The sequence below is a fragment of the Wickerhamomyces anomalus genome, assembly GCF_001661255.1.
Source record: "Wickerhamomyces anomalus NRRL Y-366-8 unplaced genomic scaffold WICANscaffold_5, whole genome shotgun sequence".
NCBI classification, from domain to species: Eukaryota; Fungi; Ascomycota; class Saccharomycetes; order Phaffomycetales; family Wickerhamomycetaceae; genus Hansenula; species Hansenula anomala.
Window position 1 is genome coordinate 874130 of NW_017567114.1, and position 25470 is coordinate 899599.

Consider the following 25470-nt stretch of genomic DNA (forward strand, 5'->3'; position numbering starts at 1 on the left):
ATTTACCACACAAGTTATCAATAGCACAAATGAACTTATTCGCTAATGAATTGACAGTAGCTAGCGTAGCCAAAACTTTCTTGGCCAAAACAATATCATTTCTCCAACTGACTGAATGCTTTGAGGTTGGCTCAGAGCATAGACAAACCACTGAGATTAAAGCAGCATGGAAAAGGAAAAAAGTAGAATACCAACTGGCAATAACTGATATTTCATGATTGCTAATGAAGTTTGAAACTGATAAAATGGTTTCATGAGCACATTCTAAACATATTCTTCTGCATGCTTTACCTTCTGGAGAATTAGTCATTTCTGACGATTCTGGGTTCTTAGCTTTGATAACTCTTTGCCAAACAAAAGCTCTAAATAAAATGATTTGTAAATTTTTATATCTCCAAATCAATCTATATCTTGTTAATGCTAGCCACTCTGGAGTTTTGGAAACATTAGGAATCTGTGAAGCGTTCTCTGCGACAAAATTATTCTCAGAAAAGAAAGGAGGTAACTGATTGATGAATTCCACAATTCTATTATTCATAGCCAAGCATTCATTGGCATTTGGTGATGGTTTTGAGATCAATCTATTGTAAATGTCTGTAGATATCTTTGTGAATTTCACCTGTTCAATCAATCCTGAATAAATAGTTGGATAAGAAACTGGAGTGACTTCCTGCCTTAGTCCAGTGAAACTATAATCATCATCATTAATATTAGAAACATTTTCAATATCCATCATTTGTTCATCTGGTAAATTAACAGGTCTACCAAAAGTAATGGCAGCACCACCGTCGAATATATAAAGACCCCACCATAACCTCCTTCTCATTTCTAACTGTAATTGATTCTTGGAACTAGACCAGTTTGAGAATTCTTTATAAAGACCAAGACCCATAGCCATTCTAACTGCAAGCCCCAGATAATTCCACCCGGTATTTGGTTTGTTTCTCTTTTGGGTATAATTACTCAACAATGTTAAAGCTTGAAGTAACGGTATACTCCCACTTTCAAAAACATATGATGAAAGATATGATTTAGCATTTTGATAATAGTGTAAATCAAAATTTGAAGATTCTCCATGTAAACACCAAGCACCCAACGCCAACACTGTGTTCAATAAGATTTGCCATATTTCATGTGTAGGTGTAGGTATTTCATCCCTATATTGAGCCAAAAAAGTTTCCTTATGAATGAATGGATAAGATGTATGATAATTAGCAAAATATGAATCAACAAATTCATTAGTCAAGTATTTGGCAGTCAAAGATAGTGTAGAATCAAAGTCTAAACCTCTTGAGTTGCTTCTTGAATCAGTAGTACTATTTGAATCCTCCTCATCTTTTTCTTTGGGTATTTTTAAAGCTCTTAAAACCACAGCACTACTAGCCACACCGAAATAACCTTTGTTTGAAGGATTTAAACTCAAGGCAGCCATACCGTCATTGACAGATGATTCGACATCTTCTTCAACCCAGTCAAACCCATAAATAGCATCTTCTGGGACATCATCTTCTGGAACCTCTGGGTGATAACTATTAGAATCAGAAGATCCAACAGATACAACAGAATTAGCCAAAGGTGATTGTGTAGCAGGTGACTGAGCTTCAGAATGAGTTCTTGGAGTCACACTTTTTGGCACCTGTTTACTCAATAATTTATCAACATCAGCATCTGGTAATAGATCGTGAACTAGATTTTCTAAATCACGAACTCTATTCTCCACTTTAGTCAAATGAACTCTTGTTAATGGACTTCTAACCACTCTTGGAGAATATGTACACTCCCAATTATGCTGCACACATTTGGTACATTTTGGCAAGTCTTTTGAACACTTTAGCTTTCTCTTTCGACAGGAATCACACTTTAAAGAGTTAGTATTTCTTGCAGGAAACAAAGGAGCAAAAAAAACACAGGGTACATACAGCTTGTTCAATAAAGACAGCTCTCATTCTACCTTTTGAAAGTTGTGAGCTAGTTTATAGGTGAATCACTCAAGATATGAATTTGGATATTCAAGAAACTATTTGTATAGAGATGAGGTGGAACCGTAGATGATTTTAGACTCAAGAGTTTCTGACTTCTCAGTTTCAATTTTTTTTTTCGGATTCTCCGAAGCAGACGCGATATGGGCAGCATTTTGCAACATTTTTATGGTGAAATCTTATCGACGAAAACGGTCATTTTAGACGGTGAATAATTTACATAAAGAGGAGAATAATTTCAGGAAGAGTCCAACATTTTTTTAGTTCGTTGGGATTAGAGTGCCTGGTGTTTATTGTAGTACTGGTAAGCCATCAATGAGTCAGATCTCGAGAGATCTCAGCACCTGTGAAGCTTGAAACGGTACTTGTGAACAAACGAAGCACAGAGGAGCTTGAGAACTACCTTTTAATCATCAATACACTTTCATTATCCTACTAGAGAGTCGACATTACTCAAAAAGGCCCTTCAAATTGAAGACCAAATCGTTAGCCGGGGGTAAAATCACGTGAACACCCTCGAAAATCCCTAAATCAGCCTTGATTTTAGTATAATCTGATTTCGAAATGCTCAAACTTTTCATTTAAATGCCGAAGAATTACTGATCATATCTATTGTGAAGCAATTGGTTGAGGTGAAAGTAATGACAGATGATAAAATATCAATTACTATTCGCTTTGATAGTATCGCTTTGCTTGAGTGGCACAGTTGTTGCAATCTCAAATCATGATGAACTAATATGGGACATATGGAATAATGAAGAAGGTGAACCATTTGACAATAACCAAATATCTTGTTCTTCGATAGAAGACCTCAATACTAGAGAGTTATGCTATAGAAATTCTGGAGAAGTGCAGAGTAAAGAAGAAGGTTCCTTCAGTCTTGAGAAAAGAAAAATCAAAACCTCAAACGTTGTTCATGATATTTATAATGAAGCTCCTATTTCAATCCAATTGGAGCCCGGTTCAAGAATTAATTACAGATATTTGATCAACATGAGTGATCCTGCTGCTCAACAATTTTATGAAGTCATGGTTTTCATCACAGGGAACCTTTGTAACTTTCCTCAAGGGCTTTCAGATCCAAACAGTTATTTATCATTGTACACCGCATTCAATGATACTGGAATCTTTACGAATTCATCAGATTCCCCATTCTATAGCCAAACATATAACCAGAAAGACTTTCAATATGGATATTTACAATCTTTATCAGACACTAACGTTAAGACTAATGAGTCATTCTATTTGAACATCGTGCTAGAGGCTGATGAAATTGAGGATGTAAATGGTACATTCACAATACAGCTTGGTCTTTCACAAGATGATTTGATTTATCAATGGGATAACAGAACATGGATCAATCTGGTTGATACTGATGATACAACCGCTTTATTCATGACTGGAAATTTGACAACCGCTTATAACAATGCTACAGATATTTTGGACTCTTCAAGTAATTATTACACAGTTCATATTTTTCTTGATGAAGATGATAATTATTTTTCCAACCTTAATAGAAGCTGGTGCTCAATTGTTAATGGTAATGAGCTGGTGAAGCAGACCAACATTTCATATTCATTCACACAAAGAGGAGGTGGGTTGAAAGAACAAATGTATGTCAAAGGTTTACAACCATCAACTGATTATATTGCATATGTCACACAAGATTTCTCCAGTACACAACATGGAGGTGTGGTATTCAATAGACTACAATTTTCAACACAAGAACCAGATACATGCAAACTAGTTTTCAATTTGACCTTTTGTGATAATGTGGCATATTCAGTACCTAGATCAAATAATGTTCAATTGGATTCAAACTTTCAAGAACTTGCTGATTTATATGACAGTAATGTCAAGGACATGTTTGGAAATTTCAGCAAGGCCTTACAGCAAATACCTTGTCAAGCTGAAGATGATCAACGTTATTCACCAATAGTGACTTGTGATGACTGTGCGACATCGTACAAGAACTGGTTATGTGCTGTGTCCATCCCTCGTTGTACCACTAATAATGAAACAGAATACAAATATAGAGAATTGAACGAATCAAGAAATGATTACATCAACTCTAAAGTTGACCCTCCATCACCCTATTATGAGATATTACCATGTCTGAGTATGTGTCATGCTATTGTACGTGATTGTCCGACTGATTTTGGGTTTGCATGCCCAAGAGACAATACCTCAATTGGCAAAAGCTATTGGTTCATGTCTGATGACTCTACATATGATACTTGTAACTATGTTGGTGCTTTATCTACAAGTGGCGCTTTGCCTACAATAGGAATGAATAGAATTGGGTTATTTATAAGTTTTATGGTTGTTTCTTTGGTTATGTTTTAATAGAAGGTTTATATTTCTTGAAAGTCTACATGTAGCCAAATCAAATAAATATAGTATTATACAAGGTTGGTAAGCTTGTTTCATGTATCATTATTATAATATTATTCAAGATTGATTAGCAACTTCTTCAACAGATGGACAAGTACATAATAAGTTCAAATCACCATAAGTATCATCCAATCTAGCAACGGTTGGCCAGAACTTGTTGGTTTTCAAATGTTCTAATGGATAAGCAGCTTGTTCTCTTGTGTAACCTCTTGATTCCCAATCGTTTGATGAAACAACATCACTTAATGAATGTGGAGCGTTTTTCAAAACTTGACCTAATGGCTCACCTTTCAAGAATGCATCAATTTCACCTTTAATCGAGATTAAAGAATCAACAAATCTATCCAATTCTTCCAAGTTTTCAGATTCAGTTGGTTCAATCATCAAAGTACTTGGAATTGGGAATGCTAAAGTTGGTGCATGGAAACCATAATCTTGTAATCTTTTAGCAACATCAATAGCCTCAATACCTTGATCTTTATATTTTCTTAGATCCAGGATAAATTCATGCCCACAACGTTCAATACCATCTAGTCCAATAAATGCAATTTCATAATGATCTTTCAGTCTATTCATCATATAATTGGCATTCAACATAGCGATTGAAGAACTGAATGGTAACCCAGTTGAACCCAATAGTTTGATGTATGCATAAGAGATTGGTAAAATTGAAGCAGAACCATAAGGAGCAGAACTAACAGATTCAATTGAAGTTTCAGTTTCAGTTCTTAATTTGAAAACAGAATGTTTTGGTAAAAATGGGACTAAATGTTCAGCAACACAAATTGGACCAACACCTGGACCACCACCACCATGTGGGATTGCAAAAGTCTTGTGTAAGTTCAAATGACAAACATCTGCACCTAAATCACCTGGAGAAGTTAAACCAACTTGTGCATTCATATTGGCACCATCCATATAAACTTGACCACCATGCTCATGAACCAAATCAATTGCACGTCTAACTGTTGGTTCAAATAAACCATAAGTGGAAGGATAAGTAATCATGATAGCACCCAAGTTTGCTTTATGTTTTTCAACTTTTTCTTCTAAATCAACCAAGTCTAATGAACCATTTTCTAAACATTTGATTGGGATCACTTTGAAATTACTCATAGCTGCAGAAGCTGGATTTGTTCCATGAGCAGAAACTGGAATCAAACAAATATCACGATCAAATTCACCTTTAGATTCATGGAATTGCTTAATGACTCTTAGACCGGTGAATTCACCTTGTGCACCAGAATTTGGTTGTAACGTAGTTGCAGTGAAACCTGTAATGTTTGCTAAATCTTTCTCCAAGATTTCAATCAATTCTTTATAACCTTTAACTTGATCTTTTGGAACGAATGGATGAATTGAACCAAATTCTGGCCATGATAATGGTAACATTTCCACAGTGGCATTCAATTTCATGGTACATGAACCTAATGGGATCATTGTGTTTGCTAATGAGATATCTTTGTTATGTAAGTTGTGTAGATATCTCAACATGGCAGTTTCTGAATGATGTAAGTTGAAGACCGGGTTTGATAAGATTTTATCAGTTCTTGTTAATGAGCTTGGAAAATCTGGGAATTCATTTAATGATTCAATTGGGATTTGTTTACCAGTGAATAATTCGGTCAAGTCAACTAAATCTTTGGTGACAACACTTTCATCCAAACTTAATGAAACTGTATAATCATCAGCTTTGAAAAGATTGATTTGATATTGATCAACAGCTTTTTGTAAGATTTCATCAGCTGAAACACCATTTAATTTAATAGTTAAAGTATCAAACCACTGTCCATTCTCAATTTCATGTGAGCTGTTTTCTCTAATGAAATTTGCTAAAATTGATGTAAAGCCATAAACTCTTTTAGCAATTTTTTGTAAACGAACAGGACCATGATAAACTGCATAATTAGCTGAAATATTTGCTAATAAAGCTTGAGCAGTACAAATATTTGAAGTTGCCTTATCTCTCTTGATGTGTTGTTCTCTTGTTTGTAAAGCTAATCTCAAAGCTTGGTTACCTAATCTATCTTTAGAAACACCAACAATTCTACCTGGGATCTTTCTATTCAATTTTTCAATAACGGAAAAAAATGCAGCATGAGGACCACCGAATCCCATTGGAACACCAAATCTTTGAGAAGAACCAAAAGCAATATCAGCACCAAATGATGATGGAGGTTTCAACAAAGTTAAAGCTAATAAGTCAGAAGCAACGGCTAATAAACCTTTTGAAGAATGTACAACATCTGCGATTTTTTGTAAATGTTCATAATCAAAAATATCACCGCTTGAAGTTGGATATTGTAATAGGGCCCCTGAAATTTCATTTTTAATTGATTCTAATTGTTGTAAACCTTCTTTTGAATTCAAATCTAATTGAACCAATTCTATTTTTAATGGATAAGCTCTAGTTTTCAAGACTGATAAAGTTTGAGGGTGGATATCTTTATCAATGACGTATTTAGTCTTCTTCTTTCTTGAATTGTTGAATGAAATACTCAAAGCTTCAGCAGCTGCAGTACCTTCATCTAGTAATGAAGCATTTGAAACTGGTAACCCAGTCAAATCTGAAATAACAGTTTGGAAATTCAATAAAGATTCCAAACGACCTTGTGAAACTTCTGGCTGGTATGGGGTATATGAAGTGTACCATTCTGGGGATTCCAAAACGTTTCTCTTGATAACAGGAGGTGTGATTGTGTTGTAATAACCTTTACCAATAAAAGATCTGTAAACTTTATTCTTTTTAGCAATTGATTCCAAATTCTCAATCATTTCAGTTTCTGTGAACCCATTCTCTGGTTCAATATTCAATTTTCTTTTAACCAACACATTTTCCGGGATTGTATGTTTGATGAATTCATCAAGATCATTATAACCTAAAGTTTCCAACATATGAGTAACATCGTTATAGTTTGGCCCCAAGTGACGTCTTTGGAAATTATCTAAAGGTTTCAAACGATCTTGTGCATTGACAGAAATTGAAGGATCATAAATTTTTTGGAAATTTGAAGATGAGATATCACATGTCTTTGTAGAGTTGAAACGAGCAGCAGTCAAGTTCAAACAAGTGATCTTTGTAGTGGATTTGAGAGCATAGCGTGATAATAAACGCGTAGAGGCTCTTGATCTGGATAACATGATGTGTATAGTAATGAGAACCAGCTCAGACTTTTAGCGGCAGTTGAATAATGGTGCAAAAAATAAAAAAGTGACACCAAATATAATTGACCTAGTTGCTGAATGGGTGTAGCGAGCAGCAGTGGTAAAGCCTTTTGTAGCGTGTGAAGTGGATGGATCCAGAGATGATTTGTATGAGATCTGGAGTGAAAATAAGGGTAGAAAAAGTTTTCGATTCGTGTTCAAGAGTTTATCATAAGAAAAAACTGATAAACAGCAGCCAGAGTCAGATCCCCAGAGTCAGCTGCGAAATTTGGAGTGCTGCCAAAACAGAGTCAAAAAGCAGGGAAAACGGTTTGGAGATGCGGTGACTCGGAATACGCGTTCAGCAGAGTCAAGAATAAATTTATAACAATAGGAATATAATATTACACACTTGTTTTAACACCTTGGAACCCTTTACCACTGACAACACCTATCCAGTCACCTTCAGAGTTCCAGGTGACATTGTTGATCTCTAAAGTATCGTTGTATGCGAAATCTGGATATTCAACAACACCACCACCATTCTTTGGTGCACTATTGGAATTACTGCTATTTTGTTGTTGATGATGATGATGGTGTAAATGAGGATGTGGTTTAGCAGAAGTCAAATCCCAGATTAATGCTTGACAATCATCACCTCCTGATAATAGTTTCTGTTGAGTTGGATGCCATTTTATTGAATTGATAGGTCCATTATGGCCATTCAACACCGTGGTGGGTACTCCAGGGTATCTCATATCTAAAATGATTATTGATTCTGATTTAGCAGCAAATGTTGCGATGACATTTGGATCAACATTTGAAGTTGCTAGTCTTAATAATGCATTTGAAGGTCCAGTGGTTGATGATGGTAGGGAAGTTGTGCTTGAAACACCTGGGATCACTGGAGGTTCATAAATAATTGTAGAATGTTCTAAAGATCTTAGATCGAAAACTCTCATGGATCCATCATTACCAACACTTGCAAATATTTCTGCTGAATTCTTGATGAATTGAACATCGAAAACTTCACTATCATGTGCAATTAGTTGAGTTTTAGGAGAACTTGGATGTAATATATCCCAAACTGTACATGTGGTATCAATACTTGAAGTGATGACAATATTTGGTTTAACTTTATTCCAATCAAATGAAGTTAAAGGTGGTAATGATAATGGTTTATTAGTTGTCCCTGAATGTCCATTATGACCATGTTGAACTCCATTAACCAAATTTAATCTCTCCACTAATTGGTTATTATAGTCAATTTCCCAAATTTTCAAACGATCATTTGTTGTTATTAACCTTTCCGTTCCTGAAGGGTCCCATTGTAATTTTGTAACCGGTAATTGAACATTAGCTTCTGAAATCTTGGTAAAATTAACACTTTCACTAGTAACCCCATTTGCATGTTCTATCATGATCGATGAACCATCCAATATTTCAATTTTATTGATAGAATCTTCTCTATATGTTGAAAGTGCAACTGTTTCAGTGCCTGTTGAATCATGCCTACTCCAGTCACTTGAAAAAAGAGGCCAATGGGTTTCATAATATGCAGAACGAATAGGTAATTGTGATTGCGGGACATTTGGTGGTATTATATTTTGCTGAGGAGATGATTGAAGGTTTGTAAAACGATCATATTCATTAAAGTTATCTATGTTTAAAAAGGTTAGTTGATTTTTACCTATCTTCAATAAAGTACATACTTTGTTTGAATGAGCCCACAGAAAATGAGCTTCTCTTGGATCTATTCCAATCCATAATATAATATAAATATTGTTTAAATGATGATTGAAATATATAAATGTAAATAGATCAAAATGATTTTATTGCTTCTTTAGAGATATATGGGAATAACAGGACACAGCAATATTCTCAAAGATAGTTAACAATAAAAAGGGTTTATTAATGATGATGGATGAATGAAATAATCCAATGGAATGCAAAATGCTATGAAGATGATATTAATGTGATAATGATGATAATTCTATGAGCTGATGGTTGTTTACTTTTATTCACATCAACGTCAACATTTGACGTGAAGGAGGTCAAAAAGCAAAAAAGTGACAATTCAAAAAAAAAAGTGACTGTAGGCAAAAAAAAAACAAAGCAAGATTCCATCTCTGAGACTCGAAATGATGGTCTGCCATTTTATGTAGTGTCACTAGTTCTTGCTATAATGACGTAGAACAATTTTAGATCATAATTAGATTGGTGACTGGTTGTAGCTTTTAGAAGTACACAACTATGGTTTATTGAACTAAACCCCATCATGGATTCATTAACTCGGTAATTATAGACATTTTCACCACCTATTATACCGAATTTAAACTATTCACTATGCACCAGGGCTTCAAACCATTATGGAAAGTGTAGCATAAACCAAGTACAATTTGTATGTGTATCTTTTCAAAGCAGCTCTCCTATTTATCCTGTGTATGCTAAATAACTCAACTATTTTTATACTTTCGGTTCACTCGTTGTACCTGATTGCCAATTGTTTACACGCTGTTTATGTTTATGTTTGTTGTAGGCTGTAGTATGACGATAGGATTCGTGCTCCAAACGGTGCCTGAAGGCAAGATTTTCACTGAGTTCACCAGATTTACTTTACAAAGATACATTCGGCTACACCGAAAGCTCCAGTTTACAAACAGAGATGAACAGGTTGAGGTCCCATGGTGTGCCACTAGATCGTCTATACGTTGTGTATCTCAAAGGCTATACAAAGTTCTACACAGTGTTGAGATGTTGTTGTTAAACGGATCTTTCGTGCTGTGGGAGGGCCTAAGAGAACTCTGTGTACCTCGTTTAAATAACATGGTACTTAATATGAAAGCTCTCAGTGCTGTATATTTCTTTGTACTTTGGTGTTCAATTTGGGTCTCTTTGATCGTAATTACGCTGTTTCTGTAGAGCAACAACTAGAACCAACGCGTCTTTGTAATGCTTCTGCAAGAAAAAAAGAGTACCGGCCTCTTAATAATCACCAGCATCTCCAGCCAAAACACAGCGTATTATTGGGCAACGTCTGCTACTGTCTGAGCCTATTGCTCATCACTTGTATTCTCGACAACAACAACAACAACCTTACAGATCACAAAAGTTGACAAATACAGAACAGCACATTCTCGTCATGAACCTTTTGACGAATCCTACACATATATAACCGGCTCCATATCCTCTAAAACACATACAAATGAACATGAACCTCCAACTCCATCATACACAAATACTTTACACACTCTTTTGACACAAAACTTTGTTAAGATTTCCTGATCAGCAAACCGTTTACAAAATATTTTAAAAGAAAAACAAAAACTGAAATCCGGAGATGGCTACCACACTTATACAATCAACTTTTGATTCAATCAAAACAGGCTGGAAAACAATGTCAATAAGACAAAGAATCCTTAAAGAATACAGAACTTTAGAATACAACAAACTTCCCGGAATAGAAGTCATCTTAACTGAAAACCTTCATCAATTTTATGCTGATTTGAAAATCACAGATAATGATTTATACCCAAATACTTATCGTCTCAAAATAAGTATACCTGAAGATTATCCATTTGTTGCACCAGTTGTTGTTTTCGTTAGAGATGAAGATGAAGGTATAAATGAGATCCCAATACATCCTCATATCTATTCAAATGGTCATATTTGTCTTGATCTTTTAGGTCCAGGTTGGGTACCTGTTCAAACTGTTTCTTCATTGCTATTATCAATCCAATCAATCTTAGCAAGTAATGATAGAAATGAAAGACCTCCAGATGATGAAAGATATTGTAAAGGTGCTCCAAAAAACCCTACAAAGACTCGTTTCACTTATCATGATGAAACAGTATAGATTTGTTGCTTTAGAAGTTTTTACTGGTTTAAAAGATTTCTTTGCAATATGGTCCATCCTTGATACATACCACAATGCACTTATTGTTGGTTCTCAATAAACAGCTAGCTCATATCAATATTCCATCCATTATTTGCATATCTTATGATTATTTCCCCTCAATCTTTTGTTAAATAACTTACTTAGTGTTATGTATTATGTTCCTACATTCATCCAAATAAATTTATTATATACAAATACTTTTTTGAAATCTTGTATTATTAAACGAATATTAGTACTCTTAAATCGGCATGGCCGATTGTATTGGTTTGGCTGCTGGTTTGGTTGGCTTCTTGGATTTTTGAGTAGTTGAAGATGTTGAATTCAATTGTCTTTGAGTACCACCATTATTCTTATTACTCTTGTTACTACCACCACCGCCACGGCTACTCTTGGTCTTGGCTTTACGTTTTCCTTTACCACCACTTTGTGACGATTTGCTTTTCTTTTGAGTTGATGTTTTCATTTGTGATAAACCTTTCAAAGTATCAACAACAGCTTTATTTTGTTGAGTTTCAGCATCACTCACGAAATAAATAGATCTAGTATCAGCAGCAGTTCCATTATTCCCACCTCTTTGTGCTGGTCTTGGATTTGTTTGACTTTTCAATCTTATCAATGCAGATTTAAAATATCTAAAATATCCCCTCTGAAGTAAGGTTAACCCTCTAATTTGTTTAAATTCAACATCAGTTTGTGGTAAAATTTTGGCCATTTCTCTTAATCCATCATCATTAACAACATTACTTGCAGATTTAATATTCAAATCACTCATTGCACGATTTCTTGCATCTGCTAAAGTTCTAAATGCATTGGCAAAATTGATTTTTTCCGCTTCATTATTAAATGGTAATTCTCTTAATTGAATAGGTGTAGCTGGTGAATTATTATTACCAACATTTGAAATGGTTCTTTGTAAATGAACTCTTGCACTTGTGAAACTTGAAGTTCCTGTAGCTGGTACTGCTTGATGTTCATCATATCTAAACCCATTGATTTCTTCATGATTCAAAGTTCTTGATCTATTCAATCCATTGGTTGGTGCTCTCATTGGTGTACTTGTATTATTATTAGCAGTGTTTGGTCTTGAACTTCTTTTGGAACGAGTAGAGAAAGTCATAATGATTTTTTTCCTATTATTTAGTAGTCTTGAAGATTCGGGTCCAATTCTAATATAACTTGATGCAAAACCAGCTGCATTAAATACCGAAAACTCTTCTAGAATTTTTTCTGCAATCAAATGAAATGCAATTCTTTCAATATCAACTTTTTCTAAATCTTTACCACCACCATGTTGTGGTAATGAATCATGACCTGCACTTGTGATCTTACTACTCTTGGATCCTTTGAAAATATCTTGACAGTATATTAATGTAACTCTTTGATCCTGTAGTGATTCAACCAACTGTGTCATCTTTTTAGCATACTCAGTGACATCTTTTTCATACATTGTTGAAGCATCCGTACCTTTTTGACAATTATCACAATTTTTTTCACAATCTTTTTTATCAAATTCTTCATTAAAATATTGTAACACTTGTTGACGACGACAATCTGTTGAATTTTCACAATATTGAATAACTTGTCTTAATTTGGTCGAATGTTTTTCTTTACCAATTCTATCCAAATCCTTATCTCTAGAAATCATTGTTTGTAAAGTTCTTGCATCTCTAAAACTGTAATACATAATACAATATGAATAATTACCATCTCTACCAGCTCTACCAGTTTCTTGGTAATAACCTTCCAAAGTTCTAGGTAATGTTAAATGAATAACAAATCTAACATCTGCCTTATCAATACCCATACCAAATGCAATTGTAGCACAAATCACTTTTATTGTACCCTGTTGCCATTTCTTTTGAATATCTAATCTATCTTCAGGAGTCATACCAGCATGATAAAATGCACATTTAATTCCACTATTGATTAATTTCTCAGAAGTTTGTTCACATGAATTCTTGGAATGACAGTAAATAATACCGGTTTGATCTCTGAATTTTGTGCGTATCATTGTTTCAATCTGTTTCATATGATCTTTATCCTTGGTGAGAACTTCATAAAATAGATTTGTTCTATTGAAACTTTGCTTTAAAAATAATGGATCCCTCAAGTTCAAATTATGGATAATATCCATCTTAACATGATCATTTGCAGTAGCAGTCAATGCCATAACGGGTATATCTGGATAATGTTCTTTGAAATAACTCAAATGTTTATAATCTGGACGGAAATCATGACCCCAACTACTAACACAATGGGCTTCATCAACAACAACTCTTGCTAACTTCCCCTGTTTATAAAGACGATCAATTGCATTTTTTGCTTGATTTGAAGCACTAATCATTTCAGGTGAAAGATAAACCAAATCTAAAAATCCATCAATAAATAAATTGAATGTTGTCTTCTTCTCCTCTGCAGATCCTCTAGAATTGATCATACCAGCTTTAATGTTTTTCTCCCAAAGATGCTCAACTTGATCTTGCATTAATGAAATCAACGGTGAAACAACAATTGTTGTGCCTCTTGTTTTTCCTGATTTAACAACTGCAGGTAATTGATAACATAAAGATTTACCACCACCAGTAGGCATCAAAACAAAAGTATCCCTACCAGCTAAAGTATTATTGACAGCTTCAAGTTGATTCTTTCTAAAAGATGATAATTTGAAGATTTCGTTCAATTTAGCAAACACTTCTGGAGTCCAAGGATGATTCTGGCCAGGTGGAATGTGGTTTCTATTGGGGATTTCTTCAACTGGCGAACTTGGAAATGTAGCATCAAAAAAATCATCATCTTCAATGACTGGAGCTGGTGCACGATGTATTGGGGTAGTAGCAAGAGCTGTGGTTGGAACTGGACGAGGAGCAGGAGGAGGCAGGTCGAAATTATCAATATCACTATCTATTTGAATAACTTCATCAGGATGCATAGTTTCTCTCTCATCATCAAATCTACCAGCCTCTTCAATTTCATCATCCTCATCATCCTCTTCATCATCAATGTAATTTTCAGAACGAATGGAATGATGTGTGATTTCAATATCATCTTCACTTAAAATTGTATCTTCTCGGGCATCCTCAAAAACATCATTATCATCATCATCATCCTGATCACCTTCAATTCGATCTTCAGGTTCATCATCTGAGCTATTTCTCAAATTTTGCAATTCATGTTGAGATACCTGTAATGATTCTTCATCCGATTCTTGCTCTTCACTATCATTTCTATTTTCCGCATATTCATTATCCACTTCATCTTCTTCTAGATCACCAACAACGAAGTCTATATCACTTTGATTCATTTGTTCCTGTGCTTGGCTAGTCATCAATCCATCGTTGGTCTTATCACCCAAAACATCTTCCATCTCTTCATCTTCGTCATCACCATCATCATGATTTCCGAATGCGACATTATCATTAGCTGTTGGTTCCAAATCATCAGAATTTATTGATTGAATAGCAGTCGGTGGTGGAAGAGGTTGTCTTCTATCTCTCGTCTCTCTTGTGTTTCTTGATGATTCTAGGACTTCCATCGCAGCCCTACTACTCATAATATTTGAAGCACTTAAATTTGAGACTTGAGGAGCAGCTAATTGTCTTGCAGGGGGTGCAAAAGAACTGATGGAATTTAGTTTAGCTTTTGATTGCTTTTGTTCTTTTTCTAATTGTATCAATTCAGCACTCAATTCGTTTCGTTTCTTCTTTTTATCATCTTCTGAAAGTGCAGTTGACTCATTAATGACAACTCTTTTCACCAAAAGTTCAATTCTTCTTTCACAAATTGCAATATAATCATTTTGAGCTTGAACCAAATCACTGGGCACTTGAGTGTTTTGGGCAGGAAGTGTTCGAGGGGGCGGTATAACTGATTGAACGGGTAGAGGTGCAGTTGTTGTGACTGTGGTATTAGAAACTGTTGAATTTGCGGTAACATTAGCAGCAGCAGCAAAACTGGTTTGCTTTCTTATTTCATGTAATCGTAGCTCTTCATTGAACTCAGTGTCATCAGAATCATCATCACTCGTAAAATCATTAGTTTTTTGCTTTTTAGAACTTATTGTATTTTCATGAACCATTTCATTAGGTCTTCTTCTGGGTACAGTGGGCGTTCTTGCTTCGGCCTCATCATCAAATGTCAAATCTATCACTGCGGGTGCCTGCCTTATACCTGGAGCATGAACTGGTGGTTGATGTTGTGGTGATGAATGTTTACTAGTACTTGATGTGGATCCCGAAGATTTTGTTAATGAGTTTTCTCTTCTTGCAAGCCTTAGACCTGATGATTTTCTAGTAGTCTTTTCAACGTTAGACAAGATGGGGCTAAAGTCAGCATTGGTATTGATCCTCTGTATACTATCAGCTTGATGTCTGGAAGGAGCACTTGCCACATCCATCACACCAGTGGAAGATTTGGAAGTTGATATGCTGTTTTGATTTCTGCTGGGTACGCCATTGGCATTTGATATTACTGCACTCGTGATATCTCTTAGAGCCTCCTTTGTGGGTATATAAGCTTTGGTATCATCTAACCACTTCAAATGCTGATTAAGATTGTTCTTCATTAGCGCCATTCACCGTAGTCCCCCCTTCTTTGAATTCTTTATTGTAGCAAGTCGCACGAAATAGACCTGCAATACTTAATGACAGTGAATAGATCAATAACCAGGTATGATGATGACTTTGGGGAAATGTTTCTCGAGCTTCTGAGCCTTTGAAAGTCTTTATGTCCTTGCTTTGTTTACATTTTTTTTGCACTTCTTCTGATCAGTTAAAAATCTTGTACGCGTGAAAGATCATCGGTAAGGGCACTCTTCAGAGTAGGAATTGGGATGAAAGAGTATTTTTTGGTAGTAAAGACTAGCTAATACATTGTGAAATCTAAAGTAAAGTCATTAAATAACAGTCCGCTCCCTTTTCAGCTCTTTTCATCAAGATTTGTATGAATGTTGTGTGATACAATAACTATATGTCTAGCTTTTACCCTGAAACCTGGACCATCAAATTCGCGAAATGTTTCGCGTTTCTTTAAAAAAGCGCGTACGTAGACAAACCTTTAACATAGTTATCGTAAATTGTACCCAAATCGACTAAGGTTGAATTAAGAGTCATCATCGATACAATGTCTAGAGAACGTACTACTGAGAACCTTCCATGGTAAGTCAAGCACACTTCAAATACATTGCAATAGTTACAAACTAACATCTAACTTAGGGTTGAGAAATATCGTCCAGACTCGTTGAATGATGTTTATGGTCAATCTGATATTGTTGATACAGGTAAGTCAATATTACACTCTATGCCATCGAATGGATTCTAACAAGCATTTAGTTCGTCGTTTTGTTCACGATGGTCGTTTACCACATTTATTATTTTATGGGCCACCAGGTACAGGTAAAACTTCAACAATTATTGCCCTTGCCAAAGAAATTTATGGCTCAAACTATAAAAACATGGTCCTTGAATTAAATGCGTCAGATGATCGTGGTATTGATGTTGTGCGAAACCAAATCAAGAATTTTGCAAGTACTATGCAAATCTTCTCAAAAGGGTATAAATTAATTATATTAGACGAAGCAGACGCAATGACAAATGTTGCACAAAATGCATTAAGAAGAATCATTGAGAAATACACCAAAAACACAAGATTCTGTATCTTGGCAAACTATGCTCATAAATTAAATCCTGCTCTATTATCACGTTGTACAAGGTTCAGATTTTCACCATTAACTGAAAGTTCAATCAAAGAAAACATTGCAAAAGTTATCATTAAAGAAAACTTGAAAATTAGTTCTGAAGCTGAAGCTGCGTTATTGAAATTGTCCAAAGGTGATATGAGAAAAGCATTGAATGTTTTGCAGGCATGTAAGGCTGCTGTTGATGAAGGTGAAGAAATAAGTGAAGATATGATTTATGAAAGTGTTGGGGCACCACATCCTAAAGATATCGAAACAATTTTAGATTCTATTTTAAAAGATGATTGGAGTTCTTCAATTGCAACATTACAAAAGATTAAACAGCTGAAAGGTTTAGCATTGATTGATTTATTACAAGGTTTTATTGAAATCCTAGATCAATATGAATTGAAGACAAGAACAAGAGCAGAAATTCTTAAAGGGCTAGGTGAAATTGAATATGCCATTTCAAAAGGTGGGAATGAAAAAATTCAATCAAGTGCGAGTATTGGTGTGATAAAAAAGAGTCTTGAATTTGAAGTTGTATAATAAGTATGGTAATAAAAGCATCGTTAATCATAGTAGTTCAGTCTCATTGAATAAGGCAGTTCATAATCCTGTCATATTGTTGTGAAGGAATTTCTGTATACAGGTGTGGTCTAAACAAATATGTGCCCGCCTAAATCTTGTATCATCTATATGTTGGATTGAATGTCTCTTGCTTCTCTTTAAAACAATCAATCAACCACAAAGCAATATGATTCAATACATCAAAAAAGATCTATTCAAGGCAGCTTCTCCTTCAATTTTAGCTCATGCATGTAATACACATGGTATGTGGGGTGGTGGGATTGCACTTCAATTTTCCAAAAGATTCCCATCAACTGAAAAAATATATGTCAACCATTGCTCCAAATATTCAGCTGAAGAATTACTGGGTACCACGTTATTAATCAATTCAAGTCCAAAAGATCCTGGTAATACTGGTACAGATTCGACCCATGTGATTGCTTGTTTGTTCACAAGTGAAGGAGGTGGTGGGAATGCTGATTCGCCTAAACAAATTGTGAACAATACTCAAAAGGCTATAAGTGATCTTGAAACTCAATTGGATAATGCTAAAGAAGATTGGCTAGTTGCAACTCAAAAAGAAGGAGATTGGTTAGTTGAAATGCCAAAGATCAATGCTGGAATATTTAGAGTCCCATGGGAAGATACAGAGGCTGTCCTGAAAGGTAGTAAGCTAGACTATAATGTCTACGTTATTTGATTGGATACCATCTCAATTGTGTGTCTTGCTGCTAGCTACTTTGTACTAAGCAGAGGATATTTGACTGAATAAATTAAACAAATTGTATGTGAAGAATCAATGGATCAAGGTATAGCCATTCTTGTTGATGCTTGAAATTGCTATCAAAAGGCATTTAGAGAAGCTTAACAATAAAGAAGGGATAATTATTAAGTTCAAAGCAATAATATTTGCAATAGGATATTAAAGTTCTCTGCTTCAAGACTACTGTACTGAAAATCATCACCTGCTGGCTTCTATGTATTGAGCGGCCGATCAAGTAGGTCAAATAACATGTTGAAGAACCCCAAAGATAAACATATGCCACCTGTTATGAGCTTTCAAAATCAACGCCATTCTGCATTTCAAGAGTTTTAATACTCGTAAACTGGAGGTGGAGTATTCACATCTAAAGCTGTTTCACCACCATTATTATTATTTGGTATGAAAGATCCATTTGGCAAAAGATGAATTCTAGTCCTGAATTTGAGCTGCTCCCTCCAGTCATCCAAAGATGCAGTCCTTATTGTATAAATGCATCTTTCCCATAAAACACCTCTTAAATCAGCATTTAAATCCTTAATCAATGTCAAACAAAAATCACGACCATCTTTATCAACAAATTGACAAAAAGATATTGTAGTTTTATATTCTTTATAAGCATTTGGCGGCAAATTCTTAACAGCTTCAAGTACTTCAAAAATACTCTCTTCATTTGACAATGACAACACAAACTTGTTTTTTTGAAAAGTTTCAAAATCTAATACTTCGTGTTTATTATAAACCCAAAATTCATTTTGAGACTTCAGATTATCCTCAATCTTTTGTATGCAATCCTTGGTGTCAACACCAATAAGTTTATGAATCATGATACTAGTAGAAGTTGGTTTTTTGGAATATTCCTCATTAACACCAGTACCAGTCTTGATAACAAATTCAGATGAACAAATCACATATTCTTGAAAAATTGGAACGTTTTTACGGACATTATAGTAATTAGTTGAAGTACTTATTCTATTCGTAGTCAAGTTTTGAGCATTAGAAGGAATATAGCCTTTGAAAACATCAACAATCCCGCATTTACTCGGATTGAATTCAAAACACCGATCTTGAGTGTTCAAAATTTCAAAAATGTTGGTTTGATCTAAACATTGAGCTAAACTTAAAGGTGGTTGAAAAATGCGAGTTTTCAATTTCGGATATTCACGACAGTACTCAAACGAATGTATGGGTGAATGCAACACTCTGTCTCGTTTACTAATTGGTATGTTTTTCTTCTGGAGTTGCACGAGAGGGTTCTGAATCTTTTCCCAAAATGTCGATGATTGACCAAAAACCATGGTGTAATTTTTTGTGTTTTATTGCCTTAGCTTGTGAATAATTAGTTCATTAATTAGGCTTCTTGGTGAACTATAGCTGGAGGAAATGATACTTATATGAGTGGATTAGATATCAGTGAGACAGGCTATTCCTCTCGAGAAACAGAGGTGTTTTTTCAGAGTAGTTTACAACGCCAAAGCTGAGATTACAATTACAACTATCTGTGCATGCAAATGATCTGTTGTTCCTACATTAAATAATTTACATGACAGTATTTTCTATATTATTATCATTAAACCGAGTATAAATTAGGGGTTAGGTATGCTTGTGAAAGTAGAAGCTAGCTGTACGCTACAGTGATCAATATATTGTTAAATATTTGAAAAGCACATCCATGGAAACCGTCTTTGAAATTCCCCCAAACAGTACTTGATGCTTATGCAGCTTTGCAGACGTTACAATATTTAATATTTCTAGCTGCATTAAGGTCTTTTATATTAATTCATTAACTTTCTGAAAAAAATAGTGTTGATTCTGGTGTTTGCTCAAAGAGTAATGACAATTTGAGTGAACCAATCATATTTATAACTAGGGGTTCTCTTAGTTTCCTGCTAAGCTAAGCACTTAAAATCATTACCATTCTGCATTTCAATAGCTTCTTCATATACTAGTGAATGTGAATTATTCACAACTAAAGTTTCATCATTTTTTGATATATTAAAAGATCCTTTTGGCAAAAGATGAACTCTAGCCCTGGATTTAATGATCTGTATCCTCCAATCATCCAAATAGGAATTCTTTGTATTTGGTCCAATGAAACATTCCCACAAAACTTTTCTTAAATCTGCACTTAAATCTTTAATCAATGTTAAATCAAAATCACGACCATCTTTATCAACCAATTGACAAAAAGATATTGTAGTTCTATATTCTTTATAAGCATTTGGTGGGAGCTTCCTAAGAGCTTTAAGTACTTCAAAAATACTCTCTTCATTTGACAATGTCAACACAAACTTGTTTTGTTGAAAAGTTTCAAAATCTAGCACTTGGTATTTATTATAAACTGTAAATTCATTTTGAAACTTCAAATTATACTCAATCTTTTGTATGCAATCCTTAGTATCTACTCCAATAAGTTTATGAATCATGATGCTCGTAGAATTAGCTGGTTTATTGAAATATCCAACACCGGTCTCAATACTGAAGCAAGTTGAGCTAATGACATATTCTTGAAAAATTGGAATGCTTTTAGGGTCAACGTAGTAATCAGGTAAAGTTTCCGTCTTGTTCTCAGTCAGTTTCTGAACACTAGGGGGATAGCTTATGAAAGCGTCAACAAACCCACAGTTAAGTGGGCCATCAAATGGTTTTTCATTAATGAAAGTATCAAAGAAATTTGTCTGATTCAAATATTCACTTAATGCAATACCTGATTGTTGAACACAAGCGTTAAATTCTGGAAATCTATAATTTGAGTACCACCCGCGTTCATATAGTTTTGAATGCATCATTTTATTTCTTTCATCAACTGGGATTTCCCCTTGGAGTATTCCTATGAGACGAGTCTGACTCTTTTTCCAAAATGTCGATTGAAAAGCCATGGTGTTTTGTTGTGTTTTGTTGGTTTAGCTTGAGAACTTCAAACAGGATTCCTGGTGATCTATTATAACTCGAATATATATATATGACTTTTAGCTGTGTGTATTGATCAGTAAGTGGGCGTGAGACCATTTGGGGCTGACAAGAACTCTATGAGGTTGTTTGTATAGCTCTAGTGTATAGTTCATGGTGATAAGTTCTCAAATTCTCATATCTTGATGATCATTGAATATGGTAATTTCTCCTCAGGTAGAAGTGTATAAGATTAATAGACCATGCTGCTAACTAATCCAGCTCAAAAAAACACTGAGGCCATTTGCTGGGGATTATATTGTACAATAGTCAAAAGTCAAAAGGACATGAGATCTTATTTTATTACAAAGTTGCCTATAGTTTAGATCAACAAATCGCGGATTTCCGCGGATTTCTCTGTAAGAAATTAGGTAATCATTGTTGATGTTAGTGCTATGTGTCAGAGACTTTTAATTAGGCTCAGTGCTTACCTACACTTTGATACTATTGGGTAGGGCGTTTGTTGAACCATAACATAACAGAACATGGGTGTAAGTGCAGTTAGAGAAGAGTAAACTCTGACTTGTTAAGCACAATGAAGCTAGAATTCGAGTCCATTAAACGATTATTTACATCCAAGATTTGTATTCACCACTGAGATTACAACATTACCAAATATACATAACTCAAAGTCTCTCTCAGATCCCTCACTCTATTCAAAACTACTACAAAACTGCACCCGATTCAACTTGGGTGGAATGCCTTCTTATACTTAAATTCATTTCCATAAGCTAAACATAGACCACCAATTGCATTGATCAGCTATTTCACCAACTTCCACCAGATTATTTTAAGCTGCAAGCACTGCAAGCACTGCATTTAACAGCATTTAGCAAAGACCAAATCATAATGATCAATAGTGACGTGACCAAAATGTATCGTAAAGTTTTTATCAAATTTTCTTTAAACGGCTCCTTCGCAAATTTTGACAAGACTAAAAAAATGATAATATCATCTTGACTAACTGGATCCAAAACGTCTCTCGGTTCTTTATCATCAAGTATTTGACTTTCCCGCAAGTTTTTGTTGATCAATGTTTCAAGCTTTAAGAGGTCTTGAAAGGTATGGTGGCTCTGACCTTCATTGTTAATTTTACTGGCAACAACACCAGCAATATCTTCTCTTGTAACCAATTTTTCATCACAAGTGTTTAAAACTTTCTTCACAAAATGGAAGCACAAGTCCACTAAATTAATTGCAGAATTATTATCAAATTCACCATATATGTAATTATTATAACCAGTCTTGTAATCATCTTGATGAGTCCACCAATTATCTTCGACTTTAGCTTCACTGGCGTTGAACTTGAGTACATGATTCTGCAATTTTTTTCTAGTGAAACAATTGGAATCATTAAGCTGTGAAGTAAAATATTTGAAAAAAATGTTTATATGAGTTCGAAAGATTAGCTTGTCATCGTCATCAATATCTTTGACCTTGAGAACTCTCATTTCTTGGATCTCTAATCCTGTATAAGAAATCATCTTTTCAGATACGTCGTCTGGAAGTGACATGGTTCTTCTGGTTTCGGTGGCGTTGACCTAGGTGTAAAGTAAAGTCATTTTGTAATAGTTTCATCTTTTGTAGTTTTACAAAACATTAGCCGCTGAAAGCTTTCCATAGTTAATACAAATTTCTGGACCTGTATTAAATTAGTTTTTCCGGTGTTGCGCGTAGCAGCTCACAATAACTGATGCTTTTGATAGTAGACTTGAATAGAATATGCTTAGTTCTCTACCCTTTATTCAGTAACATATCTATTCATGGAAGTAATGTGCAGTAGGTATACTACCTCCCTTTTGAATCACTGCTCTGACAGGAGCTCTTTGAGATTAATTTATAGCTTTTTGTAGCTCATTGTGATTTCTCATATGAGAATCGAGATAATTAATACAGATGGTAATTTCTGCTCAGGATAGTGTATAAGACTATAGGCTTATTCCAGTATTTAAAACTGATGTTGTCTGCTGTAGACTATCTCCTAATAGTCAGAGAGCCCAGAGAAGCACTAAAATATTTCTACTATGGTAGAGGGAAGTTCTACTCCAGGCCATATCCTGACACTGTTGTCGCGTCTACTATTGCTGCTACTGCTGATGCTGCTAACATGAATACAGCTGAAGAGTCTCAGGGTCAAGAGGATTCAGACGGTTCTTCGTATGACATTCCAGTAGTCCCAGATGGTTTTAAAGACTATAAAGTCATTCAAGATAAAGACAAAATCCCAGCCCAGGTTATCCTGTTGAAAAGGTCTACATTTGAACAAATCTTTATGCAGAATCCCCAAAATGATGGTTGTAATCTTCAAGCTGAAGATTACGATATTGTTTTGAAAATGTACAGCTTCTGTCATCTAGAAAACGTTCACTTTTATAAGAAATATGCTTATATTGAGGGAAGGTGCACCGACTCTAGGTTTTATAATGCTGATGACTATATTGATCACATTCTTGAAGATAAATATCAAAATGAAGTGGAGATCAACAAAATTATATCAAACCATAACAAGAGTGTGGAAGCTGCAGATTCAACAGGTACCAAACGCAAAATCAACTCTCCACAAATGATAGCATATGGTCCAATGGTGACAGGAGAATATCTTAGTTCATTTTCTGGCTTCTTTATTGCTTTTGAATACATAAAAAGTGGTGGTGATTTGAAAGCAAGACATTTGAGTCAATTGCAAGCCCAATTGGAAGAATTACATAGTTGCAATATAGCACATTGTTCATTGTCATTGCGGAATATTATTGTGGATATAAATGATGAAGCTAGGATAATTGACTTTAACAATTCTTATACTGACGAAGTATCTGAAGATGGACGTTATCCTATTCTATTGAATCATTTGATGGATGGTGACTATGACCAATTAGTTCATATCCAAGAGAGGCTTGTCTCTGATGATAATGATGATAATAATGATGATAAATAGGTTGATGGATTTGATCTATTATTATGCATTTCAAACTGTAAGCCTAACCCCATCGAAACATTGGTATGTGTAATTAGTAGAATCCTGATAAACTGCATCACCATTTTATAGTCAATCCATAGCAAAGAGCGACTTAAAGGTCATTTTAGCAGATCTCACTGGTATAAATTGTACTGCAGATTCAACCACAACTCCATCAACTTCTATATTCAAACCCAGAGCTATTTTTGCATAATCTCACCTATCTATTTTTCATATTTGGATAAGCTTGTATAAGTTAATATTTGTGACGTAAAAATTCGGAACAAACGTATTTTTGGAACGATACTTTTTTTTTTCGTGAAAATTTGGAACGTTACAGCTCGAAATCGTGAAAAATTGGAACGATACAATTTGAATCTGAAAAAAATTGGAACGTTACAATTTCTCTAGCTGAAAAAAGTAGCGTTCCAATTTTTCACAGTGAAGCAGATTTGGAAAAAGTATCAACTTCTTAACAACTGATTAATTGACTAAGATCACGATATCTGGTAGAGCAATAGGATCTATCGTGAATAGAGGACAGTCTTTGAGGTAAAACACTTCTTAAAGCAGCGATAATGGTTGGTTGACCGACCAAGATACGATGCTTCTTCCAGCCCAAGAATCTTTACATCGATGATCGTAATTTAGATGAATTGAAAGGGAATACACTTGAAGAGGACTTTGAGGATGTTGAAGAGGTTGAAAACAATAATTCAAATCCATTGAAGCATTATTAGTATAACATTTTAGTGGGGAAAGATCAGTTGTTGTGTTGATTATAATCTATGTAACAGTTTCGCATCGGGGTGTGCTTTGAAAACTGTTGTGCTAGAACATGGAAGTGTACTCTTATATGGGAAACCTTGTTGAGAGGATAACCTTGACTTATGACTTAGCTGTTCTAGGAGCTGATGGCCACTTATAAAGACAATTATCCATCAAGTGAAGTAAAGAGAGAACATAAAGAATATGTAGAAGTATACCTATATGACAGGCAGAAAAGAGCTAGAAGGTCCACAGAAGCAGGTACAACTATTACACCAGGACTAGAAGATCATGAAGGTAATGGTTTATCGTAGCATGAACATTTACTTTTAATCTAGATGCAAAAAAACTAGAGATCAAAAAGTATCTAAGCTAGAAATA

The 25470-nt window shown here is 34.8% G+C and overlaps 10 protein-coding genes across 10 annotated transcripts; 5 read left to right on the plus strand and 5 right to left on the minus strand.

Annotated features, from left to right (window-relative positions):
• Positions 1 to 70: 70 nt before the first annotated feature.
• Positions 71 to 1879, minus strand: GAL4 (galactose-responsive transcription factor GAL4; the record flags this gene model as incomplete). Its single annotated transcript, XM_019180671.1, has 1 exon — positions 71 to 1879. A coding segment is annotated over one exon (1809 nt), but the record flags the coding sequence as incomplete, so codon positions are not given.
• Positions 1880 to 2627: 748 nt separating this feature from the next.
• MID1 (Mid1p) lies at positions 2628 to 4325 on the plus strand (the record flags this gene model as incomplete). The annotated part of the gene is made up of 1 exon (XM_019182197.1): positions 2628 to 4325. One exon carries the CDS (start codon positions 2628 to 2630, stop codon positions 4323 to 4325), a length of 1698 nt encoding a protein of 565 aa, XP_019037461.1.
• Positions 4326 to 4430: 105 nt separating this feature from the next.
• Positions 4431 to 7471, minus strand: GCV2 (glycine decarboxylase subunit P; the record flags this gene model as incomplete). The annotated part of the gene is made up of 2 exons (XM_019185877.1): positions 4431 to 7403; positions 7442 to 7471. 2 exons carry the CDS (start codon positions 7469 to 7471, stop codon positions 4431 to 4433), a joined length of 3003 nt encoding a protein of 1000 aa, XP_019037462.1.
• A 450-nt stretch (positions 7472 to 7921) lies between these two features.
• WICANDRAFT_85327 (uncharacterized protein) lies at positions 7922 to 10147 on the minus strand (the record flags this gene model as incomplete). The annotated part of the gene is made up of 3 exons (XM_019185878.1): positions 7922 to 9029; positions 9870 to 9928; positions 10133 to 10147. The coding sequence occupies 3 exons, from the start codon at positions 10145 to 10147 to the stop codon at positions 7922 to 7924; spliced, it is 1182 nt and encodes a 393-aa protein (XP_019037463.1).
• A 767-nt stretch (positions 10148 to 10914) lies between these two features.
• Positions 10915 to 11373, plus strand: WICANDRAFT_33803 (uncharacterized protein; the record flags this gene model as incomplete). Its single annotated transcript, XM_019182114.1, has 1 exon — positions 10915 to 11373. The coding sequence occupies one exon, from the start codon at positions 10915 to 10917 to the stop codon at positions 11371 to 11373; it is 459 nt and encodes a 152-aa protein (XP_019037464.1).
• Positions 11374 to 12577: 1204 nt separating this feature from the next.
• On the minus strand, positions 12578 to 14344 carry SGS1 (ATP-dependent DNA helicase SGS1; the record flags this gene model as incomplete). The annotated part of the gene is made up of 1 exon (XM_019182169.1): positions 12578 to 14344. A coding segment is annotated over one exon (1767 nt), but the record flags the coding sequence as incomplete, so codon positions are not given.
• A 2189-nt stretch (positions 14345 to 16533) lies between these two features.
• Positions 16534 to 17635, plus strand: RFC3 (replication factor C subunit 3; the record flags this gene model as incomplete). Its single annotated transcript, XM_019183725.1, has 3 exons — positions 16534 to 16568; positions 16626 to 16690; positions 16743 to 17635. 3 exons carry the CDS (start codon positions 16534 to 16536, stop codon positions 17633 to 17635), a joined length of 993 nt encoding a protein of 330 aa, XP_019037466.1.
• Positions 17636 to 17843: 208 nt separating this feature from the next.
• POA1 (ADP-ribose 1''-phosphate phosphatase) lies at positions 17844 to 18356 on the plus strand (the record flags this gene model as incomplete). Its single annotated transcript, XM_019182099.1, has 1 exon — positions 17844 to 18356. One exon carries the CDS (start codon positions 17844 to 17846, stop codon positions 18354 to 18356), a length of 513 nt encoding a protein of 170 aa, XP_019037467.1.
• Positions 18357 to 18748: 392 nt separating this feature from the next.
• On the minus strand, positions 18749 to 22879 carry WICANDRAFT_64400 (uncharacterized protein; the record flags this gene model as incomplete). Its single annotated transcript, XM_019183726.1, has 3 exons — positions 18749 to 19535; positions 20319 to 21234; positions 22444 to 22879. 3 exons carry the CDS (start codon positions 22877 to 22879, stop codon positions 18749 to 18751), a joined length of 2139 nt encoding a protein of 712 aa, XP_019037468.1.
• Positions 22880 to 23472: 593 nt separating this feature from the next.
• Positions 23473 to 24300, plus strand: WICANDRAFT_64401 (uncharacterized protein; the record flags this gene model as incomplete). Its single annotated transcript, XM_019183727.1, has 1 exon — positions 23473 to 24300. One exon carries the CDS (start codon positions 23473 to 23475, stop codon positions 24298 to 24300), a length of 828 nt encoding a protein of 275 aa, XP_019037469.1.
• Between the last annotated feature and the right edge of the window lie 1170 nt (positions 24301 to 25470).